General features: G+C 43.2%; 1 protein-coding gene across 1 annotated transcript; it reads right to left on the bottom strand.

Moving 5' to 3' along the window:
- Nucleotides 1–9,863: 9,863 nt before the first annotated feature.
- Nucleotides 9,864–25,852, bottom strand: rnf150a (ring finger protein 150a). The gene is given in 10 exon segments (XM_034086455.1): nt 9,864–10,719; nt 16,476–16,686; nt 16,829–16,925; nt 17,082–17,164; nt 17,510–17,581; nt 18,368–18,618; nt 25,396–25,621; nt 25,624–25,697; nt 25,700–25,717; nt 25,720–25,852. Coding segments are annotated over 10 exon segments (1,284 nt in total). The 3' UTR covers nt 9,864–10,600.
- Between the last annotated feature and the right edge of the window lie 14 nt (nt 25,853–25,866).

Below are 25,866 nucleotides of genomic sequence, written 5' to 3'. Positions count from 1 at the left end.
CGCCGCCGCACAGATGTCCTGGATGGAAACACCCTTGAACAAAGCCCAGGATGTAGCCAGACCACGAGTCGAATGAGCCCGCAGACCCAAAGGTGCTTGCAGATTCTGACTCGTATAGGCCAAAGCAATCGCCTCCACGATCCAGTGGGATAGTCGTTGCTTAGTAACAGGCTTGCCCTTGTGAGGTTTAGCCCAGGACACGAAGAGTTGGTCATTAAGACGAAGCTCTTTTGATCTGTCCATATATGTGTGTAAAGCCCGGACTGGACACAACAGATCCTGCTGCTGCTCCCCGGAGGAAACCAGCTGCGGAGGAAATGCCTCAATGTCACTTGGGGTACACGAACCAACCACCTTTGGTGTAAAGGCAGGGTTGGGTTTCAACAACACTCTCGTTTGCCCTGGGGCGAACTGAGTGCATGAGGGATGTACAGACAGTGCATGGATATCACTGACCCGTTTAGCGGATGCCAGGGCCAGTAACAGCACTGTCTTGAGTGACAGATGTTTCATGTCAGCTCCTTCCAGGGGTTCAAATGGGGTCATTCTGAGCCCATTTAAAACCACTGCCAGGTCCCATAAGGGCACCAGTGACCTGGAGACAGGGAGGAGCCTGCGAGCTCCCTTCATAAAACGGCAAACCAAAGGATGTTGGCTAGCCGTATACCCTCAAAGCCCACATGGCATGCAGCAATAGCAGCCAGGTACACCTTGATCGTGGAGAAAGCTCTGTGTTTATCGATCAAGTCCTGTAGGAATGATAAAATCACCCCGACAGGACATTGAAAAGAGATGTGTCCTTCTTGAAGGCACCACTCCTCAAACACCCTCCACTTACAGTCGTAAAGAGACCTGGTGGAGGAAGCTCTCGCACTCTGAATAGTGTTTATCAGCTTCTGAGGGAGTCCCACTGTATTCAGATTGTACCACTCACGGGTCAGGCCCATAGTGCCCCGCGCTCTGGGCGTGGGTGAAGGATCGCCCCTCCCGCCTGAGACAATCTGTCCCTGCGTGGTGGGGGCTGCCACGGCTGCCCGCACAACAGCTGATATATCCCCGCCAGCCCGTATATTGCGGGCTAGGGTGGAAACATCAGAGTACGTGTGTGGCGTTGCTCTTTCACTCTGGCCGGAGTTAAGGGGAACAGAACCAGGGGTGGGAACGTGTACAGAGGACCCGGAGGTCAATCGTGTACGAGTGCGTCCCCGCCTAACGGTGCGTTTAAATCGTGCATTAAAGAGAACAGCTGTCATTGAGCATTTTCTCCCCTTGCGAACAGATTTAACGCGGCTCCGCCGTAACGCACCCACAGCGGACTCCCGATCCTTGGATGAGGAGTCCAGTCTGCATAGAGTGGTGCACCCTTTGGCACCCTTCTGCCGCTCCAAGGGATCAGTTTGTGTGCCAGTGTGTGTGACTGGAGACAACGCAAACTCCCCTGGCGGTTCATACACGATATCGTGTTGTCTATCCTCACGGGGACATGAAGTCCTCTGAGAGAAGGTGGGGAACACCGCTAAAAGCTCCGGGTAATTTACGCGTGCCTGCTGGAAGTCTCTGTTCTAGAGACCTCTCACCGGGCGACCTTCGTAAGTCCCCTGTCAGCCCGTCTGACCTGCGTCCGTGGTGACCACCTTCCGTGAAAGGACTGCACCCGTAGGCGCGTCCCGCACTGGAAAAGTCGGGTGTAGTGCCACTACGTATTTCATAATCACCAAAACTCTCCGTAAGCCGTGGCGTTCGGGGTTTAGTTTTATTATGAGGCCCATGTTGAGCGGGTGCTTTACGAGGACATTCTCCTCCGTAATCTGACTCCGCTCGGTGGGCTTTATAGATAAAACCCTTCTTTCTAGGAGAGAGAGAACTCTTCTCTCCAGAATGTGGGTTGACTCTCACTGGGTTTGTGAAAACAGATAAATTATAACTGTTTTGAGAAGCCCAGGCAGACATCGTGAGTATCTCCTGCTGTATGCTCCTTAGAGCCAGCTGGGATGTCACCAGTGGCGGCTGGTGGAAAATGTTTTTGGTGGGGCTATTGATAGAGTGAGTAAAACATTTTTTTTTGGGAGAAATGACCCCTTAAATTAGGACTTCTGGTGATGTAATGGCGCGTTTCCAGTGCAGCGCGGAGCTCGCTTTAATGCTGCGTTCAGACCGGACGCGATGCGAATATTCGCTCGAGTTTCACCGCAGCTGTCAGCTGTGTTTACTCGCATCATTCAAACAAGACGCGCTGGCACGGGAGCTACAGCTACAACAAGAGTAACATATTTGACCGTGATTTAATTATAATACACGTTTCAAAATGATGCCGACGTAACAACACACTGATACCGGTTAGTAAAAACCATGAATTAATGCTTTGACAAGTCTGCAGACAGACGGCAGGCGAAAAACCTTTTAGAATGCTTGTTCCCTGAATGTAGCTTGGCTAAGCTAACGCTATATATGCTCCGACCGTCCACACTCACAACAACGGCCTACAGACATAAATAAACCAGCGACTGTATTCTCCATGACACAGACAGTCTGTGGTTTGTACTTGTTTAACTTTTGTCTAGTTTCTGAACAGATCGTATCTGTCCCCGGCTGTTTGAAGAGCAAGCATGTGAAACAAAAGATAGCATTTACCTGTTTGCATCCAGCTAGCCATGTGAGAAGCCTTGTTGATACGTTTTGTCTTTTTCACGAGCCTGCTGTGATATATACAAATCGGGTTGGTCCGGTCCAAGGTCTTTAAGTATCAATTTATCTCCCAAACTTCTCCTTTCAAAAGGATTGGAGAGTAGCTCTTTGGCGGACCGAGGTTCCGGCGACTCCACCTGCACACCATTCTCATCCAAATACTGCGTCACCTTGGTCACTCACGAGTCTAAAAAACAACTCCTCACGTCAACGCACGTAAGCAAAATGGGCGCCAACGTGAGCGCGCACGTGACCAAAATATTTGACGGCGCTGATTGGCTGAAATTATGTTTCGGCGGCACAGTTTACTATTGAGACTTTTGCAACCTGCTGGTTGCTGCTGTTTCGCTCGGGGGCTCTGCCCCGTAATGATAAACTAATGCCATGGGCAAGGCCAGGCAGGAAACAGGTGACTTATCAGTAACTTTAGACATCGTAACACAATTTTAAACGAGATTGTATTGTAGATTATACATTTTTGTGATACTAATTGTATGATATTTACCTTGTTCATTAAAAATTTAAATAGTTATTTTTTTTTATTTAATATTTATTTTATTTTTTTATTTTGTATCTGGCAAGAGGTGGGGCGGCGCCCCTAGCGCCCCTATGGGCCGGCTGCCACTGGATGTCACTCTTATGGCTCCGACCGGCACTGCGCATGAGCGTGACGGAGGTGCCTTTTCAGCTCTGGCCGGCACTGCGCATGTGTGTGGCGGTGGCTTCACGGACCCGTCAATAATCTGTCCTTTGAGAGATGCCGTAGCTGCTCTTGAAAGGGGAAGGATTGACGGGCCGTTCTTTACAGCTCTAGCCGGCACTGCGTACGCACGTGGCGGTAGTGCCCTTAAAGCCCCAACCGGCACTGCGCATGCGCGTGGCGTGGTGCCTTCACAGACTCGTTTATTATCCGCCTTTTGAGAGAGGCCGTAGCTGCTCTCAGAAGGGGATTTATGGTTAACGGACTGTTTATTGTCTTTCTTTTAATTTTTTTGGGCTGCGCCCTTGGCCGGAGCCTGGATGCGTCAGCGGAAAATGGTTTATTCAAACAACAAAGATGTGACATGTGTCTTGTGCGGACTTGAGGATGGCGTTGAGGCATCTCTCGAGGCGGCGGGGACACATTTAGAGCCGGGGAAGGAGGGGCTGTCAGGCCGCTCGCTTCTTCTTCCTCGCCTGCTGGCCGAAATTCTGGGTCGGCTGTGCCTGGGCTACAGCTGGAACCGGAGATTTTCTAGACCAACTCGCCCTCGTCTCCTGCCTGGGCTGGGGACTCGGGGCGGGCTGCGCCCTCTGCTGTCCTGGTACTTTGAACCCAGCAGAGCGCGGTGCAGCGTGGGCGAAGGGCCGCCGTTGCAAAGGCCGCGGCTGGACCCTTCGAGGGAGACAGAGGTGGAGAGCCTCGTCTTCCTTCTTTTTCGACTCGCACTTCCTTTGCATGGAAGCGAGAGCGGAGCCGAAAATCCCCTCTGGAACGATGGGCATGTCAAGCACATCCTCCTTTTCCCGGTCTGGGAGGTTGGTGAGGTTGAGCCATCTAGCTCTTTCCTGCACCACCATGATCCCCATTGCCTTGCCCGTGGCCTGGACGGCGCAGCGTTGGACACGGAGACACATGTCTGTGACCGCGGCTATCTCGTCCAGAGTGGCCGGTCCAGGATTGCTCGACATATCCTCACAGAGCTCCGCTTGGTATGCGGTTAGCATCGAGGAAACGTTCAGAGCCCTGGCGGACAATGCTGCGGCTCTGTAGGCCCGTTCCGTCATGGTAGACTGGAATCGGTCCGTTTTTGCTGGCAGCGTGGGGTTCCTGCTTGGCGGCTGGCCCATCCTCGGTAGGAGGTGGGCTGCCACCAGCGGTTCCATAGGTGGTATGTGGAGCAGGCCAAGCCTCTCCATACCGTCACAGTCAAGGGAGTGGGCACCCTGGATTGGGGCCTTGTTGCTAAAGGGCCGGTCTCTCCACGAGACCGACACCTCATCCAACATCTCCGGGAAGACCGGGAGGAGTTGCCTCTTTGCCCTCGTTGTTTGGGAAAAAAGTTTTCCCTCGTAACGGGACCTGGAGGTCTCCTTGGCCACTTCGGGCCATGGGATGTCTAGTTTGGCCGCAGCGCGCTGACACACGGCTTGTAGGTCCATACTGAGACAGGGCGAAGCTGGTGTGCTGTCGCCCGGGGGAGCAGCCATCGCTCCCGGCTTTGCAGCCTGAGTCGATGACATGAAGATGTCGTCTTCCTGCTCATCCGAGTCAGACAGGAGGAACTCAGAGGTGTACTCTTCGTCCTCCATGCAGTCTAACTCCAGGACATCTTCCGCGGGTGAAACCGTGGTGAGGTCCAGTCGGGAGCTCCAGCTTGGTATAGCGTGGGGCCCCGTTCCCGCGTTTCTTGCCGCCACCGGATCTCGCCCTGATATGGCGCGGGATTCCGGTTCTGCGGGTGCCGCTGTCGGTGAGCCCCAGACCGCAGTGAGGGGCTCCGTCTCTGCGGCAGACGTCCCCGTGTCTTGATTGCCGGTCGGCGGATCAGTGGACATGAGGGGGTCCCGTCCCGACAGGTTAACTTGTTGCGCTAACCTTCGGTGGAGGCTCTTCACGGTGAGGCGGGCACAATGTCCGCACGAGCCGGGGTTGTCGATTGCCTCCTGGGCGTGTTCCAGCCCGAGGCAGGACGAACAGATCTGGTGTGAGTCTGTGCCTGACACTTTCAACCCGCAACCGCAGCGCCGAGCCTCCGAGTTCCTGACTCCTCTGGTGTGAGGGGGAGAGGCATCCATCTCGTTCACCGTGAGGCGTGGAGAGGGTCCGCTCATGACAGGTACGTTCGAGAAAAAAATGTTTACCGATCTGTCTTTAATCCGGGGGGAAAAAGGACAGCGTGGGTCTTTTTCTCTCAAGGATATTACCTGGTATGGTAATATTCCTGTAATCCTTTTCTCCTCCGTGGAAGAGAGAAGAAAAAAGTGTCCTCGCTACCGTGGTGTCGGTAGTGAGGGAAAAAACACAAGTTAGCAACTGGTGTGTTGCTAACTTGAAGTCAAAACCTTACCTTACTCCAGAGGAAGAACGGCGAGGTTGACTATAATACTCTTCTGTGAGAGAATCGGGTAGCCGGCTAACGCCCGTCGACCGAAAATTAGCTTTGGGTTCAGTCTGTGGACTGTTAAGCTAGCCCGGCTACCGTTCGAGATGTGCTCTGAAGCGAGAAGAGGTGTTTGAATGACGCATGCGTCGTGGCGCAGGCTACTTATAGGGGGTGATTTCCCCTGACGTTGACGTCAAGAATCACCGGCCAATCAGGATTGGCGTAATGAGATTGATGCTTCTGTTTGCTCCGATGAGGCGCATCCCATAGTGAGACATCGAACGGAGTGTTATGAATGAGAACTGTAAAAGCACTTCACATTACTCACATTCTCTGCGTTGACGTTCACATTCATGTGAACCAGCGCCATAAATGGCTCTGATGTGAACGTGCTCCGTCACGTGCCGCCGTGACGCGGGACCTGTGTGTGCGGTTCCACAAGTGCTGTCTCCGACGCTGCAGCTTCATGCTACTCCTGAAAATGGGGGTAAAAGTTCCCGGCAATAAATAGTAAATACTCTTTTTGGTGTGAACGCAACATCAGGGATACTAACGGAACTAAACGGGAAAAGTACTCCGGTGTGAACGCACCTATAGAGAGCATCCTGACCTTCTACAGGTAGAGAGAATCCCGACCTGGTGCATCACGGCCTGGTATGGCAGTTGCACCACCCTCACTACCGTAAGAATCTACAGAGGGTGGCGAAAACTGCACAGCACATCACGAGGACGGAGCTGCCATCCATGGAGGACCTCTCCTCCCAGCGGCTCAGGAAGAAAGCCCACAGGATTATAAAAGACCCCCATCACCCTCAGTAACACACCTGATGCTGCGGTACCGCCTGCCAGACGGCAGCAGTCCTCAGGGACAGTTTCATTCCACAGGCCATAAGACTATTAAACACCTGAGCTCTGTAAAAGTACCTCCATAAACATTCATCTCTTTGCATCTTGCAATTTATTTATCTATATATCATATTATATATCTTACACACTACAACGTGATACATTATTGAGTATTATACAGTCTCACTATGCTACAGGAATATATATATATATATATATATATAGATATAGATATAGATATAGGCTACTATCAAGCTACAAGAAGAGGACAGAGACACCGCTCATCATATTTACAATTATTTTATATCACAAAATAGCAATGCCGTTATTTCTGCCAGGTATAGTGTACAATATGTTGATACTCCCCCTACACCCCCCTCCCCACACACACACACCCACACACACGCACAATAGTACAGAGAAAAGGTCACAACATTATATAAGAAGCGACAGCTGAGACTTGTGCCATGTTCAATACTGTAGCCCTCTTTCTCAAAAGCTGTCCATTAAAAATACTTTCTGAAGTCGTTCAGTATAGCCGCTCCTCATTCACTGGAGGGTTAAAGTGCAATATAGGAAAGTATAGGAAAGTTTACACAGAGAGAAGAATACACATAAGAACGAAATCAAATACGTGATAGCTTTGATTATAAAACCATGTTGGATCATGCTTTATTTTAAAAGGCCCATTTTAAAATGCAGACCCCTGCCATAAAAGGAGATAATTTTGTAGGCTACTAATTCAATAGAAAATAGAGGCACTGATCAATTGGTACATTCTTTTAAAAATAATGAATACAAATGATTTGCTAGTGTAATCAAAGTGAGACTTTTGGTCAGTATCAGTCGATGAAGTGTTGAAATAAATAGAAATAGATATCAAGAGGCCAGCATATAATTGAATATGTTGCTTTTCTCTTAGCCATCTAGTATTCATTGTACCAAACTTCCTTGTGTAATAGTGTACTGTAATGTTGTGTGCATATTAATATGTTGTAATTTCATTTTTGGGGTGCCTTTTTTCAAATCTGGCTTTTAGGAAAACTCTGACTATAGTCCCTGTCAGATAAACAATTACAATGAATACATACAAAATAAAAAAATAGGGAGAATACCGTAAACCAATACCATATGTTTTGGTTGAACTTTGCTTTAAAAAGAATCTTCCAAATTAGCACCAAACTTGTCAGGAAACCTGGATGCCATTGCATGGAGTACACCAATGTCTTTTGTATTTAAAAAAGAATTTGAATTATATTTATTCCTACAAGAGAGAAACTCTGTTATCAGACAAAAATCAATGATTACCTTACAGTTTATATAATCTTTACATTTCTCTGTAAAAAGATTTATCGTCTGGCAAATTCCCTCTGTAGGCATAGAGCCAGAGTCCAGAGATCTGGCACTAACACTAAACACTACTGTGTGCAATTACTTTATCTTGTCGCAGAGACAGAGTGTTTGTGTGCCAACATAAACAAAGACAAGATGACAAAGAAATTAAAAAAGCGAAAAAAGAAAAGCAAGGAGGACAACAGATATCTGAAAGTGCTTCTGAGTAATCTTATGTATTGTGCCGTCTCATTATCCATGATGTGAAATATAGAGGCTTAAAAGGTCTAGATTAGGCCGGCTGAGACTTAAACATCTGTATCTCAGACGTGCTGGCAAGAACCACAACCATCCACCTCCTTCATATCCTCAAAGCAAAATATACATATCTAAACATAAAACGAGCTTTCTGTCAAACCAACCCGCATTGTTTATAAGATATAGTGTGACAATGTACATTCATAAATGCTTCCTGCAGGCAGCACTTCACAGTGAAGCACTGCTGTAAGAAACTACATTATTTTTAACCTCTCATCTAGGAAAATCTGTCTATGGGTATACACTTCTAGAACCAAGAGCATAAAGTCTAACAAAACATTTAAAGGAATAAAGAATGTGAATTCAAATGTGCACTTATAAAAAGAAAGCCTTCATGGAGCACTCACACATTCAATAATCCTTCAAACGGGGGAACAGGAGATGTGCTTGTTATGTAACAGTGTCCCAGGTGGCTGTAGGACAGACAGTAATGGAAACAATGGCTTGTAGTAAAATAAAAAAACAACAACGTTGAATTCCACTGGCGACACGGACTCAGTCATACGAGTCTGTGCTTTTCAGAGTGCAGGAATGTGAGAGGAAACAGATGCAACCGACAATTAGATCCTGACCTGGTTCAATTACTGAACACTAAGAAGGTGATATACAGGATGACGACAGAACAACACAAGTAATAGTAGGAGAATGACTATTACCAGAAACGGTAAAGGTGAGTGTGAAGTAAGTCCCCAGAGCCATAGGAGTTTACGTTTACGTCCACACTCAGCCAGCAAGATTTAAACCTTAATTTCACTGTCCACACTAAGCTGGTGTTTGACTGCAGGTTTGTCAATACAAGCAACTTTTTTTATATGTCAATATAGCAATTACCATATCTGTTCTCACTAACCTGTATTTTAGTTTATACATTTCTCAGCACAAAACAGGAGTTTAACCAACTGAGGTCCTGATGCAGTTTTCTTGTGTGCTGACCAATTTCCTATTCAGGCGGTTTTGAGTGCAGATATTTGCTGTGGCTGCAGAATTAGCCGGTATAGTGTGGACCTACTCCCAACGAAACTTCTCAGCTAACATTTTCATGCTGTTATCTTTTCATGCCATAAACAATCCCATGCTTGGAGCTTTACATGTATAAATGAAAACCCTGAACATGCACCGAAATGCATTTGATCTGTCGGGTAATGCATAGCTTCATCCTTTTCACCAAACCAGTCTCCTATATCATGATCCTATTCCAATCTGTTTCACAGCCAGGGAAATAACGACAATTTACTATAATCTTGGCACAAAGACTTGTTGACATATTTATATTGGCTGGTTTCACAAGTGTAGGAAGTCTGAAGTAGCAGCACACTGCCAGGAGTTTGGTAGTGGCAACAGTATCGGCAGCTGTATTTAGCAGAAGTGTGAACACAGCTTCCCTCCTGACTGACAGCAGGTCACCGTCGTCATGTGATAGCGTGTGAATCAGCAGCCGTTTCAGTAGGGCCGTGGGTGACATCACTTCAAACTGCTTGTGGCAAGCTACGATTGTCAAACGTGAAGACAGAAACATCGACCATGTGTTTGTTGATTTCCTCTCAACAGCAGGAATATTCAGTTGGTTAAATAGGAGACGGAAATGAAACTCTTACACAAATAGAAACAGAAACAGTTTAGAAATTACAGCTTAACATGTGCATACATATTCCAACTTCTGAAATGTCCAATGACCACTGAACTTAAAGACCCATGCTTTAAGTTTTTTTTTTTTAGGGATGAAAACATGTACCTAAGCCTGTGGTTGAAATCTGGTTGAACATCACATGTTAGAGTGTTAGGGAATACATTAGACCCTATATGCTCCATATTGATTACATCAGTCACATTTACTGCTGGAACATTTTGGCAGTGATCCCATACCAAAACAATCAAACAATCTGCACACACTTCTTATAATAATTAAAACTGCTATCTTGCATTACGTAGTCCTGGATGCTCCAGTGCATGTGGAAGGAATGAAGAGAAACACATTTGAACCTCTCAGTACTGTGGTTCAAAATCTGAGCACTTGTTTTAAGTGTATTTCAGATGCTTGGTTTAAGGATGTGAAAATGTTGGGGCACCACAATGGGAGAGCTGTGATTGGCTGTCTGGTCGTCATTGCAGTCAAAGCAACAAAACAGTGAGTGGTTACTGTTAGACAACTAGCAAGCAACACGTCCACAGATGCAGGGACACATATTGTTTTTTCATGGTCAATAAAGACAGACATGGGTGTTTTTGTGCTGCTATTTTGTAGGGCTCATCATCTGCGAAGTCCTCTAGGGGCCCGAGAGGTGGCGAATCTCTGACGGCCCCTGGTCACTTTGTCCTGCTGATTTGTGTGTTTTTCAGGATTTGGCCGGGTCACATTCATGCTCCGTGGACAGGTGTACTTCAGACATGTCTACCTCCACACCTGTCGTGAAAGACGAGTCTGAGTCACTGCTGATCGGAGCCTGGTGCCCACCTGAGGGGGGAGAGATTGAGAACATTCATTATCATGTCCTAAGAAGAGTGAGGATAGAAAGTTGAATTATTTGTGTCGATACAAATGTTTCCCCATGTTCCAGCAGTAAATCAGGTCTCTTTGTGGGACACTAATGGCAGCACACGCCCAGTAAGTGGCTGACTTTGGAAAGAATGATGGCTGCAATACCTTCACAGACAGCGCTCATTATTCAGGCTAAGGACGCAGCACAATCGGCCCTCCATCACTGCCAACAAGCCGCCGCTGAAATCCTGACCGATCGGCTTGTTCGTCCCATGCTAACTGCCCGTCAGGGACATGGTGACAAACTGCATCTGATTTACATACTAATTAGGAAAAGATGCCTTCGGTAAGCTGATCTATTGCTTGTCAATCATAAAAGGTAAACATTACTCTTTGTGTTACCACCTTCTTCTGAGTGCTTTGGCGAAAAGTCACTTCAGGGCACATTGGAAACGACTCCATCACATTGACATGTTTTTGTTAATGTTTGGTTTTTAGCTTGATAAATATATCTTCACAATATTTTTGTCTTAAATAGTGCCAACGCATACAAAAACGACAATTTATCTGATCTTAAAGCAGGAACACAATATTCACATCACGTTGAAGTTAAAATGTATAACTCGAGAGACAACTAACAATTATTGAGTTAAATAGTTTCTACTTTTCAACTTAATGGCGCAATCATTATAACAACTATAGCTGATTTCAATAAATCCTTTAAAAGAAAGTCACTGACAAATCTAAATGCGTCTAAACAGGGCTTCAGGTTATGCTGTAAACCCATGAAGGAAGTGTTTACTTTCTCGTGATATTAAGAAGGTGTGTGGAAGGCATATCATGTGTCAGTTCCTCACTAGGGGGAGATTAAGTCTTCTAACACAAAAACTGTTTGTGTTTATTTAGTTTCCCCTGGAAGTGTATGATCCAGTCTGACGTGTTGAGCTGTGGGACTTTTGGCACAAGTTCCTCACACACTTCATCTTCGGTTCCACTCTGCTCCTCCAGGTCTTTAAACACTGTATACAAGTGCTAAATAAACGCTACATTGAGAGTAACCAGACCAATGCGTTGTAAACAACTGCAGGAACCACAATAAAAACCACTGGGAAGTGTAGTTACATAAAGCTGAATAGACCAGGGAATAAGGTACAATTTAAAGCACGAGTCGCATTAAAGTCATGTTCGCTCCATACATTTCTTGTTTAATAGATTTACTGATTTGGCATACAAATTATACCTTTATCTTCTAAACATAATTTTTTTGGGCCTTTTTTAGACCTTTCTATATGTAAATAAGCTAATAATTAAAAACCTTTAAAGGGGTCCATATATGCCTTTTGGGGTTTTCCATCTCCTGTAGTGTGTTATGTTTTACTGCAGGTTAATGGTCTGCAAAGGCAAACATCCCATCCCCCCCACACACCTACCCCCCTTCCTGAAAGCCTCCACTGGATTCCTTTGTTTACTTCAAGAACATTGTGACATCACTATGTAACATACGCGCTTCTATTGACTAGCGCTCTCAAACTTTGTACGTGATAAGCTAAGGGGCGCGACATCTCTAAGCAGTTGACCAATCACAACAGAGCCAGCTAACCAATCAGAGCAGACCCCTGGTGTCTGTGTCTGAGCATAATAGGGCCCCTTTATCCAGTTATAGAACAGGTGTGAATACAATAAGTACAATGTTTTAGTATTTGCATGTGCATGTATTAAAGTGCTGATAGCTTGCACATGTTTAATCAGAATCAGATCAGAATCAGAATATCTTTATTAGTCCCACGGGGGGGAAATGTGCGTAGTTACAGTCGTTATTTAAATGAACAGCCCTTAGGCGTTGGCATGGAGGGCTATAATGCACAACATATGTTAACATGATGAATATTTGAGTGTAAGTAGGGTAGATTGTGGATTTCTGGGGTGGGGAAACTATTCTTACCTTCCTTTGTTACCCAAGAGGATCTAAAATGGGGAACACTGACCAGGTGGCTGCTGGCCTGATTTAGGCTCAGAAAAAAAACAATTCAACCTCAGATTACAAACATGGGGGAATGAAACCAGAAACACCACACTGTAGGAAAGATACTCTCCTCCGGGGCATGAATGGTAACAACACTCGACTCATCTGTATCTTTTGGCACTTTTACTTATGTTACAAGTGCAGGACATCTGGTAATAGTCAAAGGGGGCAAACTTACTGCTTTAACTAATTGCATTTAATTTAGCTGATATTTTAAATCCAAAGTGAGTTGCAATAAACTACGAAGATACAAACTCAGAAAAGCAAGAAACCTGCAGGTACATTTGCCAATAACGGCCCGTCCACACGGCGGCGTGCGTTGAAGCTTGCCGGCGGGCGTGTCCGAAGCTCCACCAACAACCAATCACATTTCTTAGTAACTTTTGAAGTACTGTTACTAGACTACAAAGCATTAGTCAAAAGCTCTTGCAGCAGAAACCTATCTGTTAGTGCTATAGCCACATTTAAGGAAGAGATTCAACCAATACTTAACTCGATAGCATGTCTGCATGTAGGGAGGAAACTTATACAAAATGTAACACCACCCCAAATTGATCATGTTGTTGATAGTGCTATAGATGCGCTGCGAATAAAATTAGACTCTGTTGCTCCTTTGAAAAAGAAGAAATAAAACAACATAGATTAGCTCCATGGCATAATACCGAACCCGCAAAATAAAGCAAAAGTCTAGACAACTTGAAAGGATATGGCGTTCCACTAAACTTGAAGAATCTCGTTTAATTTGGCATATTACTCCTCAATGAATATAAGAAAGCACTTGCGTAAAGCGAGAGCAGCCTACTACTCTTCATTAATAGATGAGAATAAGAATAATGCAAGATTTCTTTCAGCACTGTAGCCAGGCTGACAGAGAGCCACAGCTCGATTGAGCCTTCTATTCCCATAGCACTCAGTAGTATGATTTTATGTGCTTTTTATAACGATAAAATTGTTACTCTTAGAAACAAAATTAATGACCTCTTGCCTTCGACAGTATAGTGTTATCAACAAGCTCCCGAATCGTAAGTTCTAATATTACACTAGATAGTAAACTAGAATGCTTTTCAGCCATTAACCTTGACAATTACATTCAATGATTCTTCTCTTCTAAAACCATCCACGTGCATGTTAGACCCAATTCCAACTAAGCTGTTGAAGGAAGTTTTTCCATTAATTAGCACTTCTTTATTAAATATTATGAATATGTCTTTATTATCAGGCTATGTTCCACAATCATTCAAAGTAGCAGTGATAAAACCGTTTCTTAAAAAGCACAACCTCGATCCAGAGGTTTTAGCCAACTATAGACCTATTTCTAATCTTCCGTTCCTCTCAAAAATTCTTGAGAAAGCGGTCGCATATCAGTTGTGTGATTACTTAAAAAACAATGATTTATTTGAAGATTTTCAGTCTGGCTTTAGAACACATCATAGCACAGAGACAGCTCTGGTTAAAGTCACAAATGATATTCTAATAGCCTCAGACAAGGGACTTGTCTCTATTCTTGTTTTGCTCGATCTTAGTGCTGCATTTGATACTATCGACCATGATATCCTATTGCAGAGACTAGAGCACTTAGTTGGCATACAGGGAACTGCTTTAGGCTGGTTTAGGTCCTATCTATCTGAACGCTCTCAGTTTGTACGTGTTAACGATGACTCTTCCACGCAAACCAAAGTTAGCCATGGAGTGCCACAGGGCTCAGTGCTCGGACCTATTTTGTTCACATTATATATGCTTCCGTTAGGCAATATTATAAGGAATCATTCTGTAAACTTTCATTGTTATGCGGATGATACTCAACTATATTTATCAATCAAGCCTGATGAAATTAATCATCTAAATAAAATTCAAGACTGCCTTAAGGACTTAAAAACGTGGATGACCTTAAACTTTTTGATGTTAAACACGACCAAAACTGAAGTTATTGTACTTGGCCCGAAGAATCTACGAAACAAATTATCTAAAGACATACTAACTATGGATGGCATTAATTTGGCCTCCAGTGAGACTGTAAGGAATCTTGGTGTTATATTTGATCAGGATTTATCCTTTAACGCCACATAAAATCAATTTCAAGGACCGCCTACTTCCATCTACGTAACATTGCAAAATCAGGCATATCTTGCCTCAAAACGATGCAGAGAAACTAGTCCATGCATTTGTTACTTCTAGGCTGGATTATTGTAACTCTCTATTATCAGGGAGTACTAAGAAGTCAATCAAGTCGCTTCAGCTGATTCAAAATGCTGCGGCTCGTGTACTAACCAGAGTTAGGAAAAGGGACCACATTACTCCTGTTCTGGCTGCCCTTACACTGGCTCCCTATAGAACACAGGATAGAATTTAAAATTCTTCTTCTCGCCTACAAAGCCCTTAATGGGCAGGCGCCATCTTACCTTAAAGAACTCATTATACCCTACTGTCCTACTAGGGCATTGCGTTCCAAGAATGCAGGGTTGTTGGTTGTTCCTAGAGTCTCTAAAAGTACAATGGGAGCCAGAGCCTTTTCTTATCAAGCTCCACATTTGTGGAATCAGCTTCCAGTTTGTGTTCGGGCGGCAGACACCCTATCCGTTTTTAAGAGTGCGCTTAAGACCTTCCTTTTTGATAAAGCTTATAGTTAGGGCTGATTAGATTCAGCCCCTAGTTTTGCTGATATAGGCTTAGTTTGTCGGGGGACATCTTACTTCTTCCTTCTCTCTGTCTATACCCGTGTACACTCATGTTCCGATTAACCCAGCTTCCCCAAATGTCTTTCTTTTTGGTGTCTATATACGCTGGGATCCGGAGTCATGGATGATCCTGCGGTCCTGTGTCCTGGATCGCGAGCGCTGGATCTTGAGTCGTGGCTGTGGTCCTGGATCATAGGTCCTGGATGGATATCCTCGTGGATTCATCTTCCTATTTATACACACATGCATTTCCAAACATTTGGACTACCTATGTTGCAAATGTATTATCTTTTCAATTTACACACGGCATCTATTGCACGTCTGTCCGTCCTGGGAGAGGGATCCCTCCTCTGTTGCTCTCCCTGAGGTTTCTCCCATTTTTCCCTTTAAACTGGGTTTTCTCTGGAAGTTTTTCCTTGTACGATGTGGGGGTCTAAGGACAGAGGGTCTAAGGACAGAGGGTGTCGTATTGTCATACTGATATTCTGTACACACTGTGAAGACCACTGAGACAAATGTAACATTTGTGATATTGGCTATATAAATAAACATTGATTGATTGATTGATTGACATGAATCTCCCGCCCCTGACACACAAGCAGCGGTTTGATTGGCTAGAGCTTGTACTGGCATATGATTCGATTGGCTGATGCTTCTGCCGAGGCTTCAAAAGTTGAACATTGCTCAACTTTTGCAGCGAGCCACGCCAGCAAAGCTCAGCGCCGCTTCCCACAATGCAGTTCGGCGAAAAGTGACGTCACCCCATTCAAAGTGAATGGTGAAGCTTTCGCCGCACGCCGCTGTGTGGATGGGCCGTAAGCCATATCATTGTAAGTGCTGATGCATTAGTTTAAATTGAGCTAAATCCTTTAAGTACTCTTGATGGTTAAGTGCATAATGGGGAGACAAAGAAATAGGCAGACGTGGAGAGCATGTGGTGAAAGCTTTTTCTGCAATTAAATTCTCAAAAATCCCTTTTCCCTGTCTGTCAGGTAATTTCCTCTGTATTAAAAATGTGTGGTGTCTGTGCTTACCGCCGGTGATGATGTGGCTTTCCGCTGCCTGAGGCTCTGTCTCTTCATCAGGGTGGAGCTGCTGGAAGCCGATCCCCCCGCCGTCTGGATCCAGAACCACCGAGCTCTCGTTAAACGTGATCTCACTCTCCCCACTGATGTTGTTGGTGGGCGGACCCCCGACAGATGTCTCATAGTCTGGAGGAACGTCATCTGTGCAGTCTGCGTTGAGCTGGAACGTGTATAACAATTCTTTAGAGACGCTTTTGTATGTGTTGCACATTGGAGATGGATTAGTCTTGATATCAGAAATAAGAGCAGTGCAAAACATTTGAGAAAAACACACAGAAGAATAAATAAAAAAAGGACCTCACCAGGATTCCCAAGGCTTTAAGGATGTTCATTTTACACATGGGACATGTTCGGTGGTCTTGTAGCCACGGGTCTACACAGTGCTTATGGAAAACATGCCTGGCCAAACAAAGCACAGTGCACAAAATAAAAGTATTACAACAAATGACTGTAGATATCAGCAGTTATCTGTTGACTTTATGTTTCAACAAATAGAGACTTTGTTGTTTTTCAAATTATAGTATGTAGGACAAATCTGGAGCAGACAAAGATTACCTGCATGGTAATACCCGCACAACATCATTAGGCTTATAACCTTCAATGCAAACTGCACAGTTGTCAAAGTCTGACTCAGTCTCCTAAAACACAGAAATAGGAAAGACGAAAATGACTATAATTAATAAGTATAACAATGAAATAATGACAATATGTTTATCATACAGCCTCTTACAAAGCAATGTGAGCAAGTGCTTTACAGTAAAGACAAGGAACAATTAAGAGAATGCGATAAGATAAAATAAACATTTTAATTATTAGTATACTGCTTATAAAATATATTTTTCGTATAATGTCTTCTACATGGGTAAACACACTTTAGTAAATGTTTAAAATAAATAATGGCTGACTTAGACTCCCTGTATAGTAAAAGATGCTTTGATTTGTGTGTGAGATGTACTGTTTGCAGTGTAGGATCCTCACTCTACCTTGTCTCCTTTCTTTATAGTGCGTACTTGCAGCTTACTGATGGCCTTTTTGGCAGCATCTCCCAAACGTCTCTGAAGAGATAACAAATATTATTACTGACACGACAACATAATATTGACCGATATTGACTCAGTCAGCAGTATCTCTTTGGTGGCTTGATACAAAGTAAATACTGCAACCACAGGAGGATGTGCCCCAATATGACATTTGACAAGATCCAGCATAACCTGTAACTCTTCAATTTGTGTTATTGGTACATTATTACTATTGTACACTAGTGACCTTTAAAATAACATTACAACAAATAAATCAGGTAATTCAACACAATATCAAGAGTGGTTGTTTTGGGGTGTCTGGAGATGAGATGTCTCTTAAGAACAATAAGGCAAGTCGAGTAAGTAAGATAAAGTTTACCAGTAATAATCAAACACAACTGTACTGCCTTGGAAATAAATTAGGAACAGACTTGTTCAATATCCTCGTAAAACAAAAATCAACATAAATCAAGGTGAAAACACAAACAATGGTTGTCATGGCAGCGGCTGCTTCCCCAACACACGCACTGATGAGTAATCATAACAGACGTCACAAGAACGTCGGCATATTGAAGGGAAGGCAATAGAAAGTATGTGCACTGGGCCAGAGAGCAGAGTTGGTTGATGGTTCACTGGTTTGCTGCGCCTCTGTTCAGCCAGCTGTCGGGCTGATTTTGGATTCTCCTCAAAGCCTCAGAGCCACAACCAGATGGAAAATTGCACGGGCCAATATCAAGAGTAGAACCACAGCACTGTCTGTCAGTATCCCTGTTACTGAAATAACATCACTTCATACCTTGATTAAAGTGCACACAGTCATACCTGGTTGCGGTCTCGTGCGTTAGCGTAGCGGAACCTCTGGATGTAGTAGAAGACGAGCCAGGCGAGGGAGATGATCATGAGCACGATGAAGGAGATGGAGACAAACACCACCGACGTTCTGCTCACATACTTGTGCAGGTTGCGGGTTCCTATGGAGATGGACAGCGTGACCCTGATCTGCTGCTCGAGCAAGGCAGCAATCTCACGGCCTTTAGGCTCTGGGATCATGATGGCCACAACTTCACCCGTACCTGCGCATACAACGAGAAGTGATGGTTTAGATTGTTTCATAGATACATTAGTTCTACAGCTACAAAAAAACACATTGAAGTCATTTAATCAGATTTGACACAGACACAAATCAAAATTGGTGGATCTTAGACTTCACTTTAGACATATTCAAATATATTCTTCAGACAAAAAAAACATTGAATGTAATTAAAATATGATAAGAGAATTTAGTGTCTATTGTTGAGCAGGCAACTAAAATACATTTGTAACGCATTTTGTATAATATCTATATATGATATCTAATTAATGCATCAGTCCATGACACAAAATTATGGGTAACTATTTTAATAATATAATTGTTTACAACATCACTTATCAATTTATTAAATATCCTTTGAAAATCAAATCAGGGTTTTATTTATATAGCACATTTATAAAACGATTTTTGGTCGAGCTAAAGTGCTGTATCGAAAATATCGCAAATAAAAAACCCATTACTGCGATCGCAAACAGAAAGTACAATAAATTACAACAGCAAATATAAAAATCAAACACAGGAAATGTCATGAGTCGTTGCTCCGCTCTGACTAGAAGGCCAGAGAGAAGAAGTGAGTCTTTCGTGTTGATTTAAAGGTAGGATGTATGTAAGTTTGAGAAACCGGATCGAGGATACACTTTGTTATATTCAATGGATGCTCTTAACATCCCGATAGCAATGAATATCTTAAGTGCTTTGACAAAAAATCCATAAAAAAATGTCATCTGGTGGAAGCCGTAGTACTGTAAAAAGCACAGACCAATCATTTTAGGCGACCCGGCTAAAATAACTGGATGGCCTACCTGCCTGTCAGCCTTCCATCTGTGCACACACTTATCTCGTGCCCTCATTGGTCATGTGCGCGTTCGTGTGTGTTGGAGGAGGGGCTCTGTAAGGAAGTGGCAGATTTTCTCCGGTCGTGTATTTTCAAATTCTAGCGATCTCGAGCTGGTTTCTCCAACGTACTTACCCTACCTTTAAAACACCCTATGGTAAAAATAAGGCAAACATAGAAAAATACTTCTTGCCTTATTTAACTTGAGGTGTAGGAGTGTTTTAGCGGCCCATATGTTTTTCCAGATTTCTAGCTCTCAAATAACAATAGGCTATACCTGTCAGAAATCCAGTATTGCTCAGGGTATATTCTGTGTGTTAGAAATTGTCTGTAATGAGGGAATAACCCATCGGACAAAACTGAGTATTTTCTTAGACACAATAAGGGAATAAAAAGGCTTTAGTCTCTCTCTCTCTGCAACCTGCCGCTCCACAGTGGCAGGTTGCAGATGCATCAACAGAGTCACTGTTACATCATGTTCCTTCTGCCGCCTGTTTATGACTGACGCTGCACAGAGTCACAGTGGCTCCCCACGGTGCCTCAGTCCCTCGCTCAGCCACCATGAACAGTGGCTTTATTCAACCTGCCATCGGCTACACCACCTACTGTGCAGCCTGCCACAGATACACAGAGAAATCCTCATGCACTGTTACACAGATCGGCACAGAGCTAAAATTATATTCTGGTGCTAAGACAGATAATATGATGTGTTGTGTTTCCCATCCAACAGATATGCTTCTTTTTTGAGTAGGTGGTTTATTGCTTTGATGCACATCAATCCCTTTATGTAACAGAGCCGTTTTGAAATCTGCTCGCCGACTAGTTTTTATATGACCAGGTTTGAGAAGTCAGACCAGTATTCTGTTGTTTTAACTGTCGTATTTTGTATGCATGTGCAAGAATCTGCATTATTGCCTAAAATAATACATTCTTGAAGGAATCATTTGGATTGCAGAGTACTTTTTTTAACACGATCAAGCCAATATGTTTGGGCAAAAGCAGCTTTCTTTCAATTACACTTAAATTAACAGTTTGCTATGGGTAATCGTAGAAAATGGTGTGTGCAAAACAGCCAGATTAGTAATGAAGCTGGCAGCGTCTCCACTGATAACGCGAAGGTTTATCCCTGTATTACGGTGACTGCTGCCTCACAATGAGTGTATGTATGTCAGAGCGTCTTAAGCAAATGCTGTTGGAAAACAAAGACGGAGAGAGAAGCTAATGTTTGGACAGCAAACAGACGGCTTTTCGCTGCTCATCATCGCTGTGTTTCCAGACCCTCAGCCCACAATCTGTCACACCTCAACTAACATGTTTGCTTGTTTATTTTTCTCACTTACATATACATTTAAATAAGGTACATTTTAAGAGTTTATGAAATGCGTTTTCTACATTTGCTGGATTTAGAAATATATTTCCTGTTTTCGCCAATAACACAAGTCTCTATTCAAGTCTTTCTGACCATATAAAAATATGAAGGTTAACTGATTTGTAAACCTATGTTCTCATGTTTGTAGTACACACACCTGATCTGTAGATGTATGGTTGTATTAAGCAGGACCAATATGGTGCAGAGGGGAAATCACTGTGATTTAACAATTTGCCTTTGTAAACAGGCATTATCCCCATGTCAACAGGCAAATTATATTCAAGATAAAACTGTTGCTTCCAGACTCAAGGTGCCATCTTTCAGCTTCACAGCCAGCAGAAATAAGGACAGGCATAACAAGTCATGTAAGATTTCAGTAAGCCTCGACTCTTATCTCTTCTGTTCACTGTGACGCAGCCAGAGCGGATCAAAATAGCTGATACTAAAACAGGGAGAGCAATGTCTGACACGGAGCTGAACTTGTGAAAAAATCTGTGCTTCCAGAGCCACCTCGCCCACAAAGAAGGAATAAATAGTGAATGGGTTAATTCAGAAGAAACCGACCTATGCTGGGTATTTAATTTCTGTAACAGGCTTTTCGGACTGCTGCAGAGAGGTTAAGACCGAGGCAAAGATTACTATAGAATTAACTGGTAATAGCCTTATTTACAACCATAATCTGAACCCGACAGATGCTCAAAGTTAGCTACACTGTGACTTAATCATGCAAGATCCTCAAAAAAAGTCTGTGTCTGAAGAAGGTCTTTAGGAAATATGCTTATGTGTTTTTTTTTCCCCGAGTTTAATAAAAAGGTAAACATGAAACTGAAGACAGCAGGTGGTTAGATTAGCATAACGACTGGAAAGAGGAAACATTTACCCTGGCGTTGTCCAACATACAACTGTATTCAGATAATAGAACAATATGGTTTACATTTAAAAAAAAACTAGCCTTTTGATTATTTACTTTACATTATTTTAATGTATTGTCTCTTTTTTTATTTGTTGTCTTTGTATGCACCGGTTCCTATTCGTTTATTGTGAAATATTTGAAAGTTGTTTTATACATGAACAATTTAAAACCAAACAACGGACAATCCACTAGCTTCTCTTAAAGGCATTAATAACCCCAAATTTACATGTGATAAATAAAACAGGCTTTGGTTTTATAGGGATTTAGGTCCCAGTCTATTACAGGCAACAAGTGGGGATTCCAGGAAGTCATTTCTCGTAGGTTATAATTTCTTACAGAAGAAAGTTCCCCATAAAACAAAAATCTCATTTTACACTTTGTTTTTTGCCATTTCCCCTTTTCTTAAATCTTTACGCCAAGGCACGGCTGCATTCAGCTACCACATTCACTATAAATCAGAGTAAGTCTTCTTAATCTTCTTATCTTATTATATGTAAGGAAAGAGCATGCCCTTTGATTTATACAAACTTTGAAAGGGAAATTGTTTTAAACACCCAACGCTTCTAGAGATGTAAGCCACAGTCTCTGACCTGGCGGTCCCCCGACTCTGACTCCACTCAGCGTTGGGTTGAGGGTTGAATAAAGCCAGGCCTTGAGAGGTTTCTGCCTCCTAACAACTGTGGATTTTACAGCCAGCTGTGTTGTCTCTGGACAGGAAAGTGCTCCGTTCTTTCCTTTGGCAGCCTCACACTCAGGTCTACACATTAAGATCGGTTCCTTTGTCACTGTCTTATCTCTCCTCTTCACTAAAAGCTTTGTCATCACACCTATCCTGGCTGCTGTTTTCCGTCTCTTAACGTGTTGCCGTTTATAATTTAATCACCAAACTTTAAGCAGTGAAATCCTGGTTTCAATTTGATGTGAAGTGGTAGCACCTAGTGATTCCAACAATACTCTCTTTATAACTTTTCTTTGGTAACTTGCCACTAACTTCTGAGACGAGTGGTTTGACATAGAACTTAAATGATCTGCTTATTATGACAAGCACCTGTGCCATCTCTGTACAAAAGGATATTTTAGTTAAACGTCTCGTATACAATTAGCCCATTATGTGGACAGGACAGGTGTCGTGCACTTTTAGTTTGAACATCTGTTTGTTGTCCATCAGTCTTTATGCATTGTACTGTTGTCTGGCACAGGTGTAGTAGTCTACGCAGACACACCTGTATGAAAACTAGCAACAAGCCGAGAGCCCGTTTTCATTGGAAATAAAGGCCGTGTGCAAAACAAGCTCCACTCACATATATTATTGAAGGCTTTAAACTCAACTTGTGTTCTTTCCAGTAATTAATCAGTTTGTCTGCATTTACATTACTGATACCACTGACATCCACACCTCATACTTTACTTGTTTTGCACTTAATTTGGTTGATTTGAATGTTTTCTTAAATAAACATCTTTTGTTAAACGTGGATATGGTGCGTCTCCTCTTTGTTGTGGCCTTTTGAGCCAGGCCATAACACCAGATAATATGAAAGGGCTCTTTGCTTTTCAACCACAATTTTGACGTTTGACTCTAGCAACATTTTAACCAACCAGGAAACTCTTAAGTCCTAAGTAGTTTGCAGGTATTACTTTCCTTCAGGCTTAACACAGCCACTGTTTTACCAAACAAGTCAAAACAAGCACTTCACTCGGCTGATGTTCTTCAAGCTCATTGCTTTGAGCACAGCGGTAACAACGAGGAGAGACTCAGATGAGCATATAAGCATGTGTATGACTCAGATCTCCTCTCAGCTGGATTATGCTTGGAGCACCAAAAGCCAAGTACGCTGTGCATCCTTTTATCTTAGCTCTGCTTTTGAAGAGGAATCTCCCCGGTGATAATGAGAAGTCTATTCATGAGCCCTCTAATTAAATTCATCCGTGTTCTTTGATACATTTTACATTGAATCCTGTATTCAGCACATTTAAAACCTGACAACAGTTTTGTTTATGAGCTGCATTGTTTATTTATTTGTAGCAAACACATTAGTCACGTTTGAGCTGTTAAAAAAGCCATGTGTTTGACAATTATCTGCCTTCAGAAAAACAAGGATGTGATCTCCTTTGAAGAACCTGAACTGAGGGACATTTTGCATGGATATTTCAAAAGGTGTGTTTGTTTGTGTGTTGTTTCACAAAGCTTATTTTCACATTTTATTTCTTAAATGTTGCTTTGATGGCGTATTAGCTGTGCTTATGTGTCTTTGGTGTTTCTTCAGCTTTGTCCACATGACTTATAGACCTGCAGCCTGCATGCATACATTCATACTAGTGTGGAAAACTTGGGCAGTTGGAAGAGGGACTATGTTAACATTACATTCTTGCTATCTGTGGGCTTATTGGCTTATTTGTTTTGAACATAACAATATCATGTATTGCCTACAGTATGTATAAATCAGGAGCTCTTACGGAACAATGTTTTGGGAAATGCCACTGCGTTATGTGCACATAAGGAAAACAAGATAAGTGATAGTTATGCAATACAAATAAGTATTATCTTAGTTTACTCACATTGTCCACATCATGTCACCGTTAGGCATCAAACTACTACTTTAAAACTCTTGAAACACTTTGAAAGAAATGTAAATGTAATCTGGAAGTTGTGTTCATGTAGTTTAAGTGACGATTACAGTCTGCACCCTCTGATATAAATTGGGGTATTTCTGACCCTCCTCTACACCGTTTTGGCCAACTGAATATTGAACACTGTCAAGGAGCAGAACTGGCATCAGATATTTGGTCGGATTTGTAAAATGGTTCTCTTTGTTTTTCATCAAATAGTTAATAAACTTCTATATTTTATTGTTATGTTCGCTGTGTGTGTGTTTAGGCAACCTATACAGTTTGAGTACTAGGGACTTAAATTACATAAGAGGAATGTGGTAAAACATGCTCATGTCTCTTACTGCAAGACATCATTGGTATTGTTTCTAAATATAAGGTAAGAGGCTCTAATAGAGATGGGAGGATAAATGATTGTATTGTGTATTGCAATAAAAACACCAAAAACACTAAAACAATAAGGTTGATTGTGCGTCCATTATCAGGAGTGAGTTGCCAAAGGCTGTCGAGCTTGATATCATGGTAGAAGTAAACGATATTGAGCACAAGTATTAAGGAATGATTACAGTCAAAAGAACAGCCTCAATCAGAGTTGCTTTGAAGACAATATTAATTATGACTTGCTCGGGATTTGTTATTACGGTATAAAGATTGTGAATCTTTTTCATTGTCCTATTTCTAAGAATATCAAACAAGGATGTATATCATGATAATGTCCTTCAATGGTTGCATCCATTTGAGAAAGACTTCAGCAGGACCTACAGAGACACTTTGAAGAATCAGCAGACCAATGGCAGGTCAATATTTTAGGGGATCCAGTGCACTTTTCTACTTCACCGCAAAACTAATTGATTATTGAGCTGAACACACAGAGACAGAAGCTGCTCAGGGACTTAAGCCGGGGGAATGAAAACCATTAATCTAGCCTAATACTTAAGAAGCAACTAACTAATAACATTGACCCTTTAGGCCTCCATCACCCTGACTGGACAGGGTTCATGATGGAGAAAAGAAAGTGTGCCCGGTTGTCTCTTACCTGGATGGGGCATTGTTATGGTGTCGTTGGCATTGGTGGAGCCCACATTGTATATCACAACTGCAGAGGCGTTGTAGTTTGCAACGTTACAGATCTTCTCTCGGTAGGAACAGTTCCCATCAGCCACCAGAGCCACCCAGGCGGTGTTAGCGGGGAGAGGGGGGAACCTGAGGCTGGGGTCGCACGCCTGCCTGTCCTGCAGGCTGGACGGAACCAGGACCAGACCCTCTGGCTTCTTTTCTTGGGCGACTGCTCACCATACCTTCCGCACTCGGTTTTCTCCGTCCTGACCTCGGAAGTGACGGATCCAGATAGGTGATGTGACAAAAGCAGTGTACCACTCCTCTTTCTCTGCAACCGTAAAGTCCAAGCACAGCAAAGTGACACGAACACAAAACGACAGCAGCCACGTCGAGAGAGCCAGACTGCGGCAACATTGGATGAAGGACGGTGCCATTGTGCGGCTGCTTT

The sequence above is a fragment of the Pseudochaenichthys georgianus genome, chromosome 1, assembly GCF_902827115.2.
Source record: "Pseudochaenichthys georgianus chromosome 1, fPseGeo1.2, whole genome shotgun sequence".
Classification (NCBI taxonomy): domain Eukaryota; kingdom Metazoa; phylum Chordata; class Actinopteri; order Perciformes; family Channichthyidae; genus Pseudochaenichthys; species Pseudochaenichthys georgianus.
Note: the sequence above shows the minus strand (reverse complement) of the source record. Positions and strands in the feature narration are given on the sequence as shown.